This window comes from Eretmochelys imbricata, chromosome 3 (genome assembly GCF_965152235.1).
Source record: "Eretmochelys imbricata isolate rEreImb1 chromosome 3, rEreImb1.hap1, whole genome shotgun sequence".
NCBI classification, from domain to species: domain Eukaryota; kingdom Metazoa; phylum Chordata; order Testudines; family Cheloniidae; genus Eretmochelys; species Eretmochelys imbricata.
In genome coordinates, this window is record NC_135574.1 from 42790289 (window position 1) to 42806887 (window position 16599).

The window sequence follows — 16599 nt, forward strand, 5'->3', positions numbered from 1 at the left end:
TGATGAAGAGACATTTTTCCCCTCCACGTTCATACCTTCTACCATTGATTTTACAAGTTTGGCAGCTGTGTACCATGCAATATATATTTTGGAGTAGGATAAGACCCTCAGTGAGAATGCTTTTGGTTGCACTTCACATAGTATCAAAAGCTGAACCTAAATTAGATATTTCAGTACACATATTGCATTAACCCATAAGGCAGTGAAAAGCTGAACCATTAATGAGCTCTTTCATTTTTAGATCAAGCATATACCAAGTTTACATAGTTAATATGTTTTCCCCTCCCAGTTATGTTTTACAATGCAAGTTTTTATTCTTAGTGTTATCTAGGTATTTAATATATGCCCATGATCATAGTATCTGAGAGCCTGCACATAGTTATAGGTTTGTATTTTAAATTTGGACTCAACCATTTCAGCTCGGACATAAATCAAGTAAAATAAACATAATATAATATAATGTGGGAGTGCACACATTCTTGCTTCTGTTGGCTGAGATCATTGCACACTCCAGGGGCTCTTTGCATCCCTCCACCGTCCTCCATGGCTTCTGGTGTGCCATTCTCCCATCCCCCACTATTTCAGGGACCCCCAGCAAATTCCTCTTCTGCTTCCCCCACATGCCAGGGCCTCTGTGTATCCCCCATTCTTCCCTCCCCCTATGCCAGGATCCTTCCCATTTCCTCTCCACCAGAGATTGTGTGCCCTTCTTTGCTTCCTTCCCCTGCCCCTCCCCGTCCACCAGGGTTCCCCATTCTCCCCCACCAGGGGCTCTTCGCACCTCTCATTATCCCCATCCTCACATTCCAGGGGCTCTGTGTAACCCCCATTTTCACCTCCCCCAATATCAGGGTCTCCCATTGTGCCTTCCATGCTAGGGGCTCTGCGTGCCCCCTCATTTCCCCCTCTCGCCATCATTATTATTCTTTTTTCTTTCATTCATTCAGGCTATCAACACTTTAAACTGTTTTCAGAGTAACAGCCATGTTAGTCTGTATTCGCAAAAAGAAAAGGAGTACTTGTGGCACCCTAGAGACTAACCAATTTATTTGAGCATAAGCTTTCGTGAGCTACAGCTCACTTCATCGGATGCATACTGTGGAAACAGCATGCATCCGATGAAGTGAGCTGTAGCTCACGAAAGCTTATGCTCAAATAAATTGGTTAGTCTCTAAGGTGCCACAAGTACTCCTTCACTTTAAACTGTGTTGAGACAATGCACTGAGCTAAGATGGGAGTGTTCCTATGCCACCATCAATCAATTATTTGATCTATACACATTTCAATCCTGATTGAAAGTAAAGGGTCTGCTAAACAGATGCCAGGGGCTTAATGTAACCCCAACTTTTACCCTTCTGGTTTTCTGATTTTCACCCCTATTTATGTGGTTCTGCCCACTGATGAATAATACATTTCCTGAAATTTTAGAATTGATCAGATATGGCAGTTATAATTTATCAAGTTATAGACAGAGAAATGCCATCGAGTTGAATATAGAGTCTCACAAAGTTATTTTGTATTTTGTGACTTTACAGCAAGGAAGTGGTGCATGTGTTAATTAGAGTCGAGAACTCGGAGTCAGGACTCTGGGCTGAAATCCTGGCACCACTGAAGTCAATGGCAAAACTCTCGTGGATTTCCATGGCACCAATATTTCACCCCTGCTTTCTATTCCCAGAACTTTTGTGTCACAAAACCTGTCTGCATTTCAGAGCGCACACACATCTGTAAAATGAAGATTATACTTACCTAACTCACAGGGATTTGATTCATTAATTGATTACAATTTGCAAATTAAATTATTTGTAAATAACATTAAGTTCCTTACCTGAAAGGCAATCTAGAAATATAAAGTATTGCTTCAATTATGAATAGAAACACTTTAAAAGGATTTGGACTCTGGTGTGATGGAAGGGAGGGTAGCAGTAGTAATGACATGGTTAGTTATTAATCAGAAGAGAGTCACTTGCTTGGATTTTTACATTGTCATTTTAAGCATAGGGCACCTACCATCACAGCTGGGTAATGCATGATTCCACTGATGGTTTCTTTCACATATGAGTGGTTCCTCATCACTCAGTGTATATCCTGGATCACAGCTAAAAGTTACTACAGATCGGACACTGAAGTTATTACCATGGCGATGGCCATTCACTGGAATCCCTGGGTCAAGGCAGGAATCTGATTCCAGTGTAACACCTGAAATATACAAATGTAATGAAATTACTGTAAATAAAAAACAGAAAGAGAAGGGTAACAGAGTACGAAGAAACATCCCGTATTCCAAATAAAATATTCGGAAAGTATTTCTGGTCTGTGATGTGGCACCTGAATCTCTTGTAGATGCTGTCAAGGTCTCAAATCAAAGACAGTGTTTCTGAGACTTAAAACATAAAAAAAGACCAAGGCCAACTGGAGTATCAAATGATTAAAGCTTTAAAATGTATTTTTATTTCATACTGACAAAAAGAAAAGCCAGAGCAAAAGAAAGCTAAAAGTCTGAATGAGCACAGCAAAACAGGTCTAACGAGAAGGTCAGAATAACATTTCATTCCCTCCCCCTTTTTTTCTTATCTCTCAATGTTTATTTCCTTTACTCTACTATTTCACTAGCCCCACTCCTCCTCCACCCCCACTCTGATTCCACCAAAACATTTACATTGTTTTCTTGTAGATCTAGTAGCTCCAAATTCCTGCCCAACTTAGGCCTAATCCACAGCCTATTAGGCTCAATAGGAGTCTTTCTGCTGAATTCAGTGGGCTTTAAAATCAGCTACTGCTAATAAAAGAAAATTAATAACAATCACAGTAACATTAAGGTTGCAAATTCAAGCACTCAAAAGTTAGAAAATGCCAAAATTAAGGTTCCCTGCTGAAAAAATAGAATGTGATCATATAATTAAAGTCTGTATCATAATGCATCCAGACAAAAGGGGGCCAAATTAAGGTTGCACAGGTTGTAGCATTCCTTATCTTTTCAGTGTTTGCCTTTTCAACCTGAATAATGTTCTTCTTACATAGTTTTTATTTTCTGTGTCTAATTTCAAAGGTCTTCTAAAAAGCAAACTGAAAGAACCAAAAAGTCCATCATATTGTAGCATCGTATGCTGTCATAAATATAAAGGGAAGGGTAAACCCCTTTGAAATCCCTCCCGGCCAGGGGAAAGCTCCTCTCACCTGTAAAGGGTTAAGAAGCTAAAGGTAACCTCGCTGGCACCTGACCAAAATGACCAATGAGGAGACAAGATACTTTCAAAAGCTGGGAGGAGGGAGAGAAACAAAGGGTCTGTGTGTCTGTCTATATGCTGGTTTTCTGCCGGGGATAGACCAGGAATGGAGTCTTAGAACTTTTAGTAAGTAATCTAGCTAGGTATGTGTTAGATTATGAGTTCTTTAAATGGCTGAGAAAAGAATTGTGCTGAATCGAATAACTATTTCTGTCTGTGTATCTTTTTTGTAACTTAAGGTTTTGCCTAGAGGGGTTCTCTATGTTTTTGAATCTAATTACCCTGTAAGATATCTACCATCCTGATTTTACAGGGGGGATTTCTTTATTTCTATTTACTTCTATTTTTATTAAAAGTCTCCTTGTAAGAAAACTGAATGCTTTTTCATTGTTCTCAGATCCAAGGGTTTGGGTCTGTGGTCACCTATGCAAATTGGTGAGGCTTTTTTATCCAACATTTCCCAGGAAAGGGGGGGTGCAAGTGTTGGGAGGATTGTTCATTGTTCTTAAGATCCAAGGGTCTGGGTCTGTAGTTACCTAGGCAAATTGGTGAGGCTTTTTACCAAACCTTGTCCAGGAAGTGGGGTGCAAGGTTTTGGGAAGTATTTGGGGGGGAAAGACACGTCCAAACAGCTCTTCCCCAGTAAGCAGTATTAGTTTGGTGGTGGTAGCGGCCAATCCAAGGACGACGGGTGGAATATTTTGTACCTTGGGGAAGTTTTGACCTAAGCTGGTAAAGATAAGCTTAGGAGGTTTTTCATGCAGGTCCCCACATCTGTACCCTAGAGTTCAGAGTGGGGGAGGAACCTTGACATATGCACACCCACAGAGTTCATCAGCAGGGTTAGACCTCTGCCACTTGAGCTAATGGAGTAAACAAAAGCAGTAGTAAGTTGCTATCCTTTATGTGGACCAGTGCTGGAGGAAGATGAGATCTATTTTAGCAGTGGGTTTCACAGATTTGCTGACAGCAAAGAAACGGTGAGACTCAGGAATCTTGAGTAACCATTAAGACTCTGCAGCAGAGTGTGCTTTAATGGGCATAAATTCCTCTGCCCATTTCTGCAAAGTTTGGTCCGTTGTGCCCCATCCCCTCCAACCTGTTCTTGTCCAAGTTTTGTCTCTTCCCCACCCCTGGCTCCTTCTCCCAGTCCAGTCTCCTTGCCCAGCCAGGGTCACCTCCTGGATCCTCATCCAACTTGTCTCTTCCCACTGCCCTACTAGTGGCTCACAATCATAGTGTCCCCTCCATGGGCACCTCATCCAATTTCAGTTTCCCACCCTATTTCTGGTTCCTTGCCGCAATGGCCTCTCCCGGGCTCCTTGTCCCAATCTCTTTGATCAGCCAGCCTGAGTTCTTCCCCACACTCCAATTCCTTGTGAGATCTGTCTTCCCTCTCTCCCACCACCATTTCCCCTAATCTGGTTCCTAGTCCCCCGTGTCCTCCGTGTAGTATATATTTAAATATTTGAAGCACCCTGCATGCTTGTACTTAAGTACTTCAAATTTTATATGCTTAGTACTTGCATCTAGGTACATTTTAAAGGTACTTAAAGCAAAATAACTTTTTATCTGCTAGTACTTTTTCAAATATATTAAACAATCACATCCCTTCCAACTGCCCAAATTCTGGTTGGCGCCCAGAATGCACTTCTCTTGGCACAGGAGATTCAGGTCCTAAATTCCAACTATGAAGGGTTTTTTTTTTCTGTTAGCCCTGATGTTGCATAGCCTAGGGAGCATGGCAGCCCTGTCCTCTTCACTTCTGATTGGTCACTGCAACTGGCAATGAAGAGACTTGCTGCCCAGCCAAGCTGCAAAGGGAAGTCTCTGCCAAGAAGGAACCATCTTCAGGATAAAACAATGAGGAGTCCTTGTGGCACCTTAGAGACTAACAAATTTATTTGAGCATAAGCTTTCATGGGTTAGAACCCACTTCATCGGATGCATGGAGTGAAAATACAGGAGCAGGTATAAATACATGAAAGGATGGGGGTTTGCTTTACCAAGTGTGAGGTCAGTCTAACGAGATAAATCAATTAACAGCAGGATACCAAGGGAGGAAATATAACTTCTGAGGTGGTAAGAGAGTGTCCCATTACAGACAGTTGACAAGAAGGTGTGAGTAACAGTAGGGAGAAATTAGTATTGGGGAAATTAAGTTTAGGTTTTGTAATGACCCAACCACTCCCAGTCTCTATTCAGGCCTAATCTGATGGTATCCAGTTTGCAAATTAATTCCAGTTCTGCAGCTTCATGTTGGAGTCTGTTTTTGAAGTTTTTTTGTTGAAGAATTGCCACTTTTAGGTCTGTTATTGAGTGACCAGAGAGATTGAAGTGTTCTCCTACTGGTTTCTGAATGTTATGATTCCTGATATCAGATTTGTGTCCATTTATTCTTTTGCGTAGAGACTGTCTGGTTTGGCCAATGTACATGGCAGAGGGGCATTGCTGGCACATGATGGCATATATCACATTGTATGCAATTACTGAAGAAAAATGCCCATTTCATGGAAATATGCTGTCTTACATTTATATACATATGATGTCTATACATATCTATAATATGTACAAAGACATTTATCATTTATACATTTATTTACATTTATACGGTTCTTTTCATTGTTATTTCATGCTTATTTGTGTATATGAATAAAATTTCATTCTTGCTCTTTTTCTTTCTATTCTACTACATGCTTGTATTATTCAGATAGTTATCCATATTTTGACTAGACACTTGCAAGGAATACGAGAGTTGAAAGTACCTGTGTTTATACCACTACTTTTACTTATAAATATTTATGTACTATTTCCACATACTTGTACTTATAAGTATTTCTGTAATGGTGAACTTGGTACTTAGATTTAAATCCTTTTATCAGAACTTACAGCAACTTGTCCCAGTCTCCTTGTCCAACCAGTATAAGTCTCCTCCCTTCCCCGGATCCTTGTCTGACCTCAGTGTTCTTGAACCCACCCAGCCCCATGGCTCCCAGTCCCCTATTTCCCTCATAGGGTCCCAGTTCAGTCTCCCCATCCCCCAGTTACCAATCCCAGTCTTCTTGCCCAACAACTTCCAGCCTTCTCTCTCCACTGGTTCCTAGTCTACTTGCCCATCACATCCCTGCCTCTTACAAACAGCTGAATCAGTTTGGCTGAAATTTTCCAAAAAAGAGTTGTAGGCTGACACACAGCATTTGAAATTTCAGCCCAAATGGTTGAAATTTTGTGAAGTCATGAACAACTGCAAATGGTCTTATAATGGCAAGTGTTTGGGCAACTTTAATAATAAGCAGTGTTATCAATCCCATTTGTAATACTATAAGAATAAACTATATCTTATTAGACACTGGTATCAGAGCAATGCACTGTGGATTCAAGTTCTGAAAAAAGTAGTTTAACTCTCTCTATATATTTAACATTTGACTGTGAACATATTAGAAACCCCATTCATTATATATATAATTCTAACAACCAAAAAACACATTTCCACATGAACTCAAATGGTTTTGTAGTTTTAGCAAGCTAACTTACTGCTGGATATTATACTCTTGGGTGAAATCCTGGCAAACTCCCATTGCCTTCTTTGGGCTCTCGATTTCACCCACAATCTCAAATTACAGCAAATACTGTAGTGGTAACAATATTAAACAAACACCTATTGCATTAAATCATATTTGAGTTGGATTTTGGGGAGGAAAAGAAAGTCAACACATATGAGGTAAACATTGACTAAGGTCTACCCAGTCCAGTGTGAAATAAAATGAATGGAATACTTACAGGCTCGTGGTACAACATGAGTGCATTAGAAACGGATGTGTCATTAAGAACACACTTGATCCTTTATGTTGATGGAATAAGGCTGCTATCTGAATTCAACTAGGTTTCCTTTTGTGTTACAAAAGGGCCACTGGACTTGTCTTCACTCGTAAAAACTGTTTTTACAACAAGATAACTAATTTGAAATAACTATTTTGCTGTAAAATCCTAATGGAGACAAAGAAGAGATTATTTAATCTCAGTGTACTACCTTGAGATAAAAACAGGAGGAAGTGTGTGTGTGTGGGGGGGGAGGGGGGAAATGTCCAGGGTTTACCTCCACTAGCCACACTGAGGTAAAATTACTCTGTGTCTTGTCTCCACTAGGATTTTATAATGAGATGGCTAACTTAAGTGAATTGTGCTTTCTTTCTGAAAGACTATCTTTGGTGAAGGATGAAAAGCAAAAGCAGGAAGAGGAATGGACAAAGATATAGATGTATCCGAAGAGGTGCAAGAAGAGAAATAGCAAGCTATTCATAAGTATTTTTAAAAGGATCCATTTAAACTCTGAATATGGGGATCTTGATTATCCATAAAATAATTCCCTCTCTTGTGTAGGTTTTTAAAAGCACAATATCTTTTTAGCTTCCCAGATATTAACATTTGTAACTTAGTTTCCATTTCTCAAAAAATGCTGATGTCTGTTGAAACACCAGTATCTCCCCTAAAACATATGGGATTTTAGTTAATGCTTAGTATTACAGCAAAACACAGACAGTGACCTTTAAAATGATACCATACCAAAGATTGAGTTCTAAAGAGCTGTGCTGATACTGGCATTTAGACACATTTCTCAACTTTTTTGTTGTGTTGGCTGCAGAGATTCTTCATTATTGATTCAATTAAACATTCTTTAATTACTTGGAACTAAAATTAATTATTTTAGTAACGGGTTTAATTATTTGAGCTTTAAAGTGAAAACAGGAATTTGTTGTTATAATATGAAGGCAGCATGCAAAGGCACTTTAATATTACACACTGAACTTATTAAACTAGTGTGAGTGTGTGTATTAGAGTGAACTTTGTTTGTTTGCTATCTGTTTTTAGTGAATTTAATACTCCAGAAATGTCATGGGATGACAGTCTTGGAGACTGAAGTCCATTATTTTTCCTAAAAATAGTCACAGCACAAAGAAAATCTTCCTAATACTGCCCTTCCCATGTGACCTTGATCTATTTACCTTATATTAGAGTAAACTTGTTCTTTACAATATCTGGTATTAAATCACAAGAGCAGAATTAGATAAATAATAAAAGAAACAAGCACACACAAAAATGGAAAACCTCTTGAAGAAACTCTACAAATTTGTAACTCTCTAAGTCTTTGAGGGAAGATCTGCAGATCTGAAATTTTTCATTGATGTCTATTTACACTGGGCATAAAAAAACAATTTATTATATAAGTAATAAAAGCTAGGGGAATCCTAACATGGACTCACCTTGCATTATTTTCCATATTAGATCTATCAGAAATATTTTGTTTACATTCAATCTCTTAATCATTTAATTGTTACTATTGTGAAATTATATGCTGACAAACTCCAATTATCAAAATATCTGGGGCAGTATCCAAAATATTTAGGTTTCAGAGTAACAGCCGTGTTAGTCTGTATTCGCAAAAAGAAAAGGAGTACTTGTGGCACCTTAGAGACTAACCAATTTATTTGAGCATAAGCTTTCGTGAGCTATAGCTCATTTCATCGGATGCATCCGATGAAGTGAGCTGTAGCTCACGAAAGCTTATGCTCAAATAAATTGGTTAGTCTCTAAGGTGCCACAAGTACTCCTTTTCTTTTTGCAAAATATTTAGATAACTGATTTTTTGATGAAGACAATTAGTTGTGATATATATTTTGGATTCACAGGACAAACTGTATCTAATTTTCAGATAATCCTACATGTTTAATAATAGGGAACTGGATACTCAGGGTTTAACTATAATAAGGATATGATAATACAGCAGAACCTTCATTGCATCCGATGAAGTGAGCTGTAGCTCACGAAAGCTTATGCTCAAATAAATTTGTTAGTCTCTAAGGTGCCACAAGTACTCCTTTTCTTTTTGTGAATATAGACTAACACGGCTGCTACTCTGAAACCAGAACCTCAGAGTTACTGACACATCGGAAATGAAGGCTGTACGTAACTCTGAACAAGATGTTACAAACTTCAGCCATGAGGGGGTTGGGGCTGCAGCCGCAGCAGATGGGAGTCAGCTTCTGATCCTTGGAGCAGTGGGGCTCTGGAATGGGGGCTCAGGGCTTCAGTCCCACAGCTCTGCTCCTGGTTTCAGCCTCACTGGGTATGTGTGTGTGTTGGGGGGCACCAAGACTCAGGGCTTCGCCCCACAGCGCCATTCCCAGCTGGGGCCACTCAGGACTCCCCATGGCTCCGCTCCAGGTTTCAGTTGCGGGGAGCGCTGTGGCTCAGGGGTTTAGCTATGTGGGGAGGACTGTGGCTGAAACCAGCGCTCCCCCCTGTAGCTACAGCCCTGAGTCTCTGTGGGGCTGAAGCCAGGAACTGAGCCGCGGGCTGAAGCCCCAGTCCCAGCGCTCCCCCGGGTCTAAAGACCTGAGCCCCAGTGCTCCTGAGGGTCAGAAACCCCAAGCCTCTGCCCAGAGCCCTGACCCCTTCTCCTCCGCCCCCGTGGCTGCAGCCCCAACCCCTCCCTCCCCTCTTAGCTGAAGTCCTGAGCCCCGAGGCAGTACAGTATTTGCTGGGGTTTTGGGGGGGGGGGGTGATTTATTTTGTCTCCCTGCTCCCTGATTGATTAGTTCTGGGTCCACATAGTGTCCAGTTGACTGGTAAGTCCGTAACTCTGGTGTTCGTATCTTTGAGGTTATACTGTTGTGTGATCATGTCATGTTAATAACAACCACTTTCACGTCATATGGGAATTTAGAGGAAATAACAATCAATGAATCTTTACATTCTGGGCCAGATTAAGTCAATCTGCGGCCCTAGGCACACTACAACCCTCCCTGACTCTGCCCCAATGGCCCCACCTACCCACCTTGGAGTGGTGGTGGTGGGAAGCTGCTCTCTCCCCCCAGAAAGGCAGTGACTGTATCATGGTACCTCCCCCCCGTCCCCCTTCCCCAGCCCTGCAATGGCTCCAAGACTGGGAAAGTATGAAGGTGGAATTTATGCTACTTTACTTGCCTCCCCAGATTTGTGCTGTGCACTCCACCACCATAGCTGAAAATCTGGCCCTGTATCTGGATTGTCCACAAGAATTATCTCTTCTATAAATTAAAAGGAAATAAGGAGCTTTTTAGTTCTAAGTTACTATTTCTGAAACTGACCTTAGGGTATCTGAAGGATGTTAATAATGTTTGTCACCCTTGTCAAATTTGTAATTTTTGTAAATGCTGTTCATTTGCTATCATGAATAAAAAGATGTCCTCATAGATTTTATTCCCAAGAATATTTAATTTGATTTAAGGAAAGTCATAATGCTAATTATGCTAGATTTTTAAGGGGACCTACTGAAGATTTTCTGCAAAGATTAGCCACAGTCATGTAGTCTGATGGTCAGAAAGGGAGTATCCTTATTTGAGCTATATTTTGTCCTAATTAGAATGTGAGTGCTACAAACACTTTCATTTCCTACTCAGTCATGGAAATATTGTTTTCCTTAAAGAAATTTCTGATGGATCAGCCAGAACATTTTCTACATGTGATAATATGAGATGTATTATTATTAATTATTGTTTGTATGCATAACCAAAATATGACTTCTATGTCCCATGTTTCAAGTATATTTTAACACACCAGGGAATGTATAGGAGTGTATGTTTCTGAAAAAAACAACATAACTGAGCAGGAGGAAATCTCTCTGCAAATTTCTACTCTAAGGCAATCAGGACGATGAATACAAACCATTAATTTTCCATAAGACATATTAATAAATGACAACAAAAGACAGATTGCAGATATTAAAGATATGGAGCTAATGAATTATCTACAGATCTGAAGTAGTTTTTGATATATTCAGTCTTAAAGACTCAGATTTTTATTTAAGGCTTTGTTCTGTTTATATTATACTTAAATTAATGTTATGGTGGCATCAGTAGAAATTTACTAAAGGTTGCATTTAAATTTTCACTTAAGCAGTATTAAGATCCCTAAATTTCACAGTTTAATGATTGAGTTCTTTCTTCACATTTACTACAAATATTGTTTAGAAAACAACTGAATTTTCCATGACATTTCTGGATAAAATACTTATTAACGTTTCCAGAAGAAAAACAATTAATATTTTTGTTTTGTTTTTAAATTTAGCCTGGACACTTTTCTGCAGCAGTTGGCAGGAACTCAGAATATGACACACCTGTTGTTGTGATACCCTGGACCCAAACCACTTTTGAAATATTACAATTAAATAGGAAAAAATATTGTCCTCCTTTGCCATACCCTTTTTCACTTACATCAAGAATAGCTGACAAATATTCTGTGTATGCCATGGTCCAGTTCTTCTACTGTACTTCTCTGGCTCCATGCCTCATATAGACAATCCAGTGAGCCCCTGATTGTCGTGAGGAATGGATATAGGCCAGGCATAAGGGACCCCTGATCTGTAAGCCTGTTCCCTACCTCTCCCCAGATCTGCTGCTGAGCCATAATCTGTAGTTCTTTGGATAGATGGCTGGCATTTCTGACTGCAAACTGCTGACATGCATTATCAACCAGCCCCTAAACCTATGCTTCTTTCTTCTCTCCTCATACATTGCCTCCTGCACACATCTATTGACCTCATGCATCTGATGAAGTGAGCTGTAGCTCACAAAAGCTTATGCTAAAATAAATTTGTTAGTCTCTAAGGTGCCACAAGTACTCTTTTCTTTTTGTGGATACAGACAAACACGGATGCTACTCTGTGACCTGATAATGTTCACCAGTGGGAGTCCTGCTCTGAAAAATATGGACAGCTGGTGGCATTATCACATCAAATATACTAAGAGTGGCACATGGACAAGTGAGACGGGAAGGGAGTTTTAGTCAAACTTTTTAAAACTGTTTTTTGCTTATTTTTGTTAATGCATGCTTAACTCAAATGCCTGGCAAATTATTAGGAGAAAAAAATTCTTTCTGAAAGATTTAACATGCTGGGCTGAGAAAGTCTCACTACAGGTATTTGGTCTTCCAGCAAAAACAAGGAAAATAGGTTTGATATTCCTGATACTTCTGAAGTTTTATAGATATCTATCTCACTACCTATATAGATATAGATAGCTATGGGAGAAGGAAAAATAAGTGTTCATAGATACTTTATACAACTAAAAAGCAAACCTGTTTTGTTTGCAGTTCACCTTTAAAGGAAGAAAAAATTCTTCATTTATTAATTGAATCTGTGCTTAAAAGGAGCATATATGAAAAACTTTGCAAGTTGGAGTTCTGCTGCTTTTGATATCAAAAGAACATTTTTGTTCAAATGCTATCTATGGGAATTGTATATAAAAGAAGACTAGGCTCATTGATTAGCCCTGTATTATTTTGTATTCACAAAATACCTAGACCAGCTTCTTGGATCCCTGTGCACTAATATTTCACTGTGACAATTTTTACAGACTAATTCAAGAAACAGCTTTGAAAAACTGATGCTACCTGTGATCAATAATTCATTTGTTTATAACTGAAAAAAAAAGAATAGAGTATTCACATTAATAATAAAGATGCTCAAAGTTATGAAATGATCCAGGATAGAGTAGGTCCCAAACTTTATTTCTTAATTATGTATTTGTTTTGATTTTTTTTTTAAAGAGACACACCTATGTGAACTTCTGACATGGTTAAAAAATACAATCAATAAATATATTTTAATATGGAAGGAAAAAACAATACCAATCTCACAAATTACAATAATCAAATAACTTTGCAACTTGAATACAATGAAAGAAGTCCCTTACTTTTCCTCTACAAAACATCTCAAGCTGTGTTTAGTTCTGCAGCTGCCTTCTTAAAAATATGGGCCTTCCACCATGATTCTGCAAGTCAATGGAGTCAAGCTATTTCAAGTCAAGAAGGAAAGCATATTCCAAGCAAAGGGCCCTTATTGAGTGCACTACCCCTGTTCCCCTCCTCAGAAGTGCTCTCTCTTTTATATTGAGGGACACTGAGGCTAAGCACACTGCAGATCGCACCTGCACAACATGGCAGGGCCAAGAAGAAATCTCACAGGGCTTGTCTGTAAGGGAGAGTTTTACCAGTCATACCAATATAGTTATACTATTGTAGTTACATCAATGTATTTATGCCAATGTAACATCTCATGAAGACACCCCTATTCCAGAATAAGATTTTAAAAAACCCCAAAAAACAAAAAAAACCTTCCATAAACTAAATTAAAAAAAGGCATTCTAAATCCAGAATAACAAAGCCCATGTGGGGTATGAAGCAGTATGAAATTGTTATAGTTTTCCCAAGCCCTCAGGTAGGTAGATCCAAAGCCATTTAGGGCTTTTAAGGTCAATAGCCACACTTTAAACACATTACATTCCATCTGGAAATCCATAGATAGCCACTGGAAATCAAGAAGCACTGTTTTAATATGACAGGTTTCAGAGTAACAGCCGTGTTAGTCTGTATTCGCCACGGCTCACGAAAGCTTATGCTCAAATAAATTGGTTAGTCTCTAAGTGACACAAGTACTCCTTTTGTTTTAATATGCTTATGGTGAAATACTCAAAAAGCTGACAACAAGCAGGTTGCTGCATTTTACACAAGCTTTAGTTTTTGAAAGAATTTAAGGTAGTCCCTCCTACAGCATATTACTTTAATCTAATTATGAGGTGACAAAGACGTGAACTACAGTAGTGATGGATGTATCCGAAAAAAGGGTGAAGCTTCTACCCCAGATTGAACGCTGGGGGTTGTCATATTCTTATTAAAAGCTGGCCACTTATTACAGTAGTTCAGTCTATTACAACATTTGTAGTATTTCTTATTCTAAGTTCAGAAAAAGTGCAACTACAGTTCACAATTTGCCTTAACCCATGATGAATATTTTAAAGAATGACAACTGTAATAGAAATTGATTTAATACTTTGCAGACCTATTGAAAACCAGTGCTTTATAAACTCCAGATATTGCCTTTGTACAGCTATACATCGCCCACCCACCCACAAGAAATACTATTCTTCAAAAGCTTTCTGTGTAACAATAAAAATACAATATGCATAATGCCACTTTTCTACCTAAACCTATGAACTTAATGTAGATCACTGGAAAGATATTGTCATAAAAAGAGCAAACCACTGTGACTTCCCCCTTACTTATATCTAACTTAGATTAATTCAACATTAATGAGATTTGGTATATTTTTGCTAAACCAAAGTATTTCATTATTACCTAGGCATATACCAGGCACTGAACCTATATTAGAATACAGTGAGCCTCAGCACTGTTGCAGTACTGCACTTCCTGTGTAGAAAGAGAAAAAGACCAAACAATCGACAACATGAAAGAATGACTAAAATGCTAGAATGGGCATTAGTGTTTCCAGTCTAATTCTGGAACAGAGATAAAATCGTTATTGTAGATGATGCAGGAAGAGTCATATTTATGCTGTAGAGACGTACAGAAAAAATATAGAAATGCTAATGTGTAGGTTTTATAACCTTCAAAATTAAATGTTTCTTTTCCACCTAAAACACTCCCCACACAGAGAGCCAATGTCGTTTTAAATGCTTTGCAGAAGTTGTTCTAACAAATAAATAGAAATAGTATTTTACTTTATTGAAGGCAGATTCATTTTGATACCAGAACTTGTCTACATAGAATTCCTTAGATAACTTCTTGGTTTTTCAAGTGCTACTGTTGGCACTTCAGGACCTAAACCTGAAAGAGTTTGCAGAGCTATTGGATCTCTTCAACTCTGATCTTCATAACAGCCTGATCTCAAGTCTCTTAACACCAATAGCCAAATTCTGCAGACTGTCATTCAGCTCAAACTCCTTTGTCCTTCATTGTCTGGCAAGCAGCTGTAGCTGCTTCCCCTCCCCTTTCCCACTCATCATTCCAACTTGATTCCCTCCATAAAAAAACACCTGCCTACCGTTCTTTGTCTCCAACATGCCTCCAGAAATCTGGTGCTATTGCTTCCCTTTTAAATACCATGACCCACTCAAGCACTGCCACTAGTTTCAAACTCACTCATCTCCATGCCTGAATCAGAAATGAGTGTTCGGAAGCACCTCGTCGGTATGGATGGAGCTATGAAAAGTACACTACGGCATACTACCCTGACACACTGTGGCACTGGATTTCCTATAGATTACAGAGAGGTTTCTAGACAATACTGATTGATGAAAATACTACACATTTACACACACACACACACACACAGAGTACTTTAGGGCTTGTCTATATGGCACTGCAGACCAGACTATGCGGGTGCTGACTTTAACTGCCCGCTGTAGATCCTGCTGGTGCAAACTAAAAGGTACCTAGTGTAGTAAGAAGAGGCCATGAAACATAAACCCTTGGTATCAGAGGCCCGGTAGGAGGCCTAAGGCCTGAGCTAAAGTAATGGTCAAGACTTGGCTAACAAAAAGCAAAGTTAAGCTGTGAGCCAGAGGCAGGCCCTGCTTATAGAAGCTGGCAAGGAAAGGGCTGATCTTGCACAAACCTATATCTAAAGTGTATTGGATACCAGAGCTATATACAAATGGTACAAGAACGTTCTTATACTGTCCATATAGATAACAAGGACAGGGGAAAAAGGCTAGTATGATGGATAGAGTTGTTTTGTTCGAAACAACATGTACAAGGTGAGAGGTGGCACCTTATTGCGTAGAAGGGTGGTGCATTGTTACGTAAAGGGGTTGCACCTCAATACATCAGCAGCACTACGTAACTTGTTTGTACCTGTGTATAAGAATGCATCCCTGGGGCGGTGTCTTTGTCTGGCCTAGGGGGGCAGTGGAAAGTCCCGCCACTGACTGAGCTGAGTCCATTGACAGGGAGCACATAGGTACTAGCATTAAACCGTATATAAGTAGTTATATGAATTGGGGAGCTAGAGACTGTGTTTCTCTTTGACAATAAACTTGACCCATGTGCCTTCGTACCTTACTAGAGTCTGTGGTCATTGGGGTTCTCTCAGGGTCTGTTGTGTTAGCTATCTGAGCAGAGCTGGGGCAGCATATAGAGGGAACTCGCATGCAGCAGACTGTTATCATCACCGAACACGAGCAGAACACCACACCGGTAGCATCTGACAACACCTAGTTCACCTTAACGTAGTCCTATTTTACATGGGGCACTTAAAGCACAACACTTTAGAGAGCTCTACAAGTCACACCCCTCTGACTCCGGACTGTGCCATGAAGATGAGCCCTAAGAAATAGAATCCTCTCTGGAGTGGAGTACTGTAGTCAACTGGAACACAGCATAGTGCTCAAGAATAGAAGAGGGGACATTTTGGCTGAGGATATCAGGACAAACCTCTGCTCCTACAAAAAGTGCCACAGAAGCTGAACTGCCATTACGAGGAGACAGAAATTTTATTATTGTCTTATCCCATGAATAGTCAGGCTTTTCCAGTACT

The 16599-nt window shown here is 39.5% G+C and overlaps 1 protein-coding gene across 1 annotated transcript in view; it reads right to left on the reverse strand.

Annotated features, from left to right (window-relative positions):
* CSMD1 (CUB and Sushi multiple domains 1) overlaps positions 1–16599 on the reverse strand; it is a 1692034-nt gene that overhangs the window by 483403 nt on the left and 1192032 nt on the right. The window contains exon 18 of the mRNA XM_077812120.1: positions 2011–2199. Within this exon, the coding sequence (XP_077668246.1) occupies positions 2011–2199 (189 nt within the window). The remainder of the gene's footprint in view (positions 1–2010; positions 2200–16599) is intronic.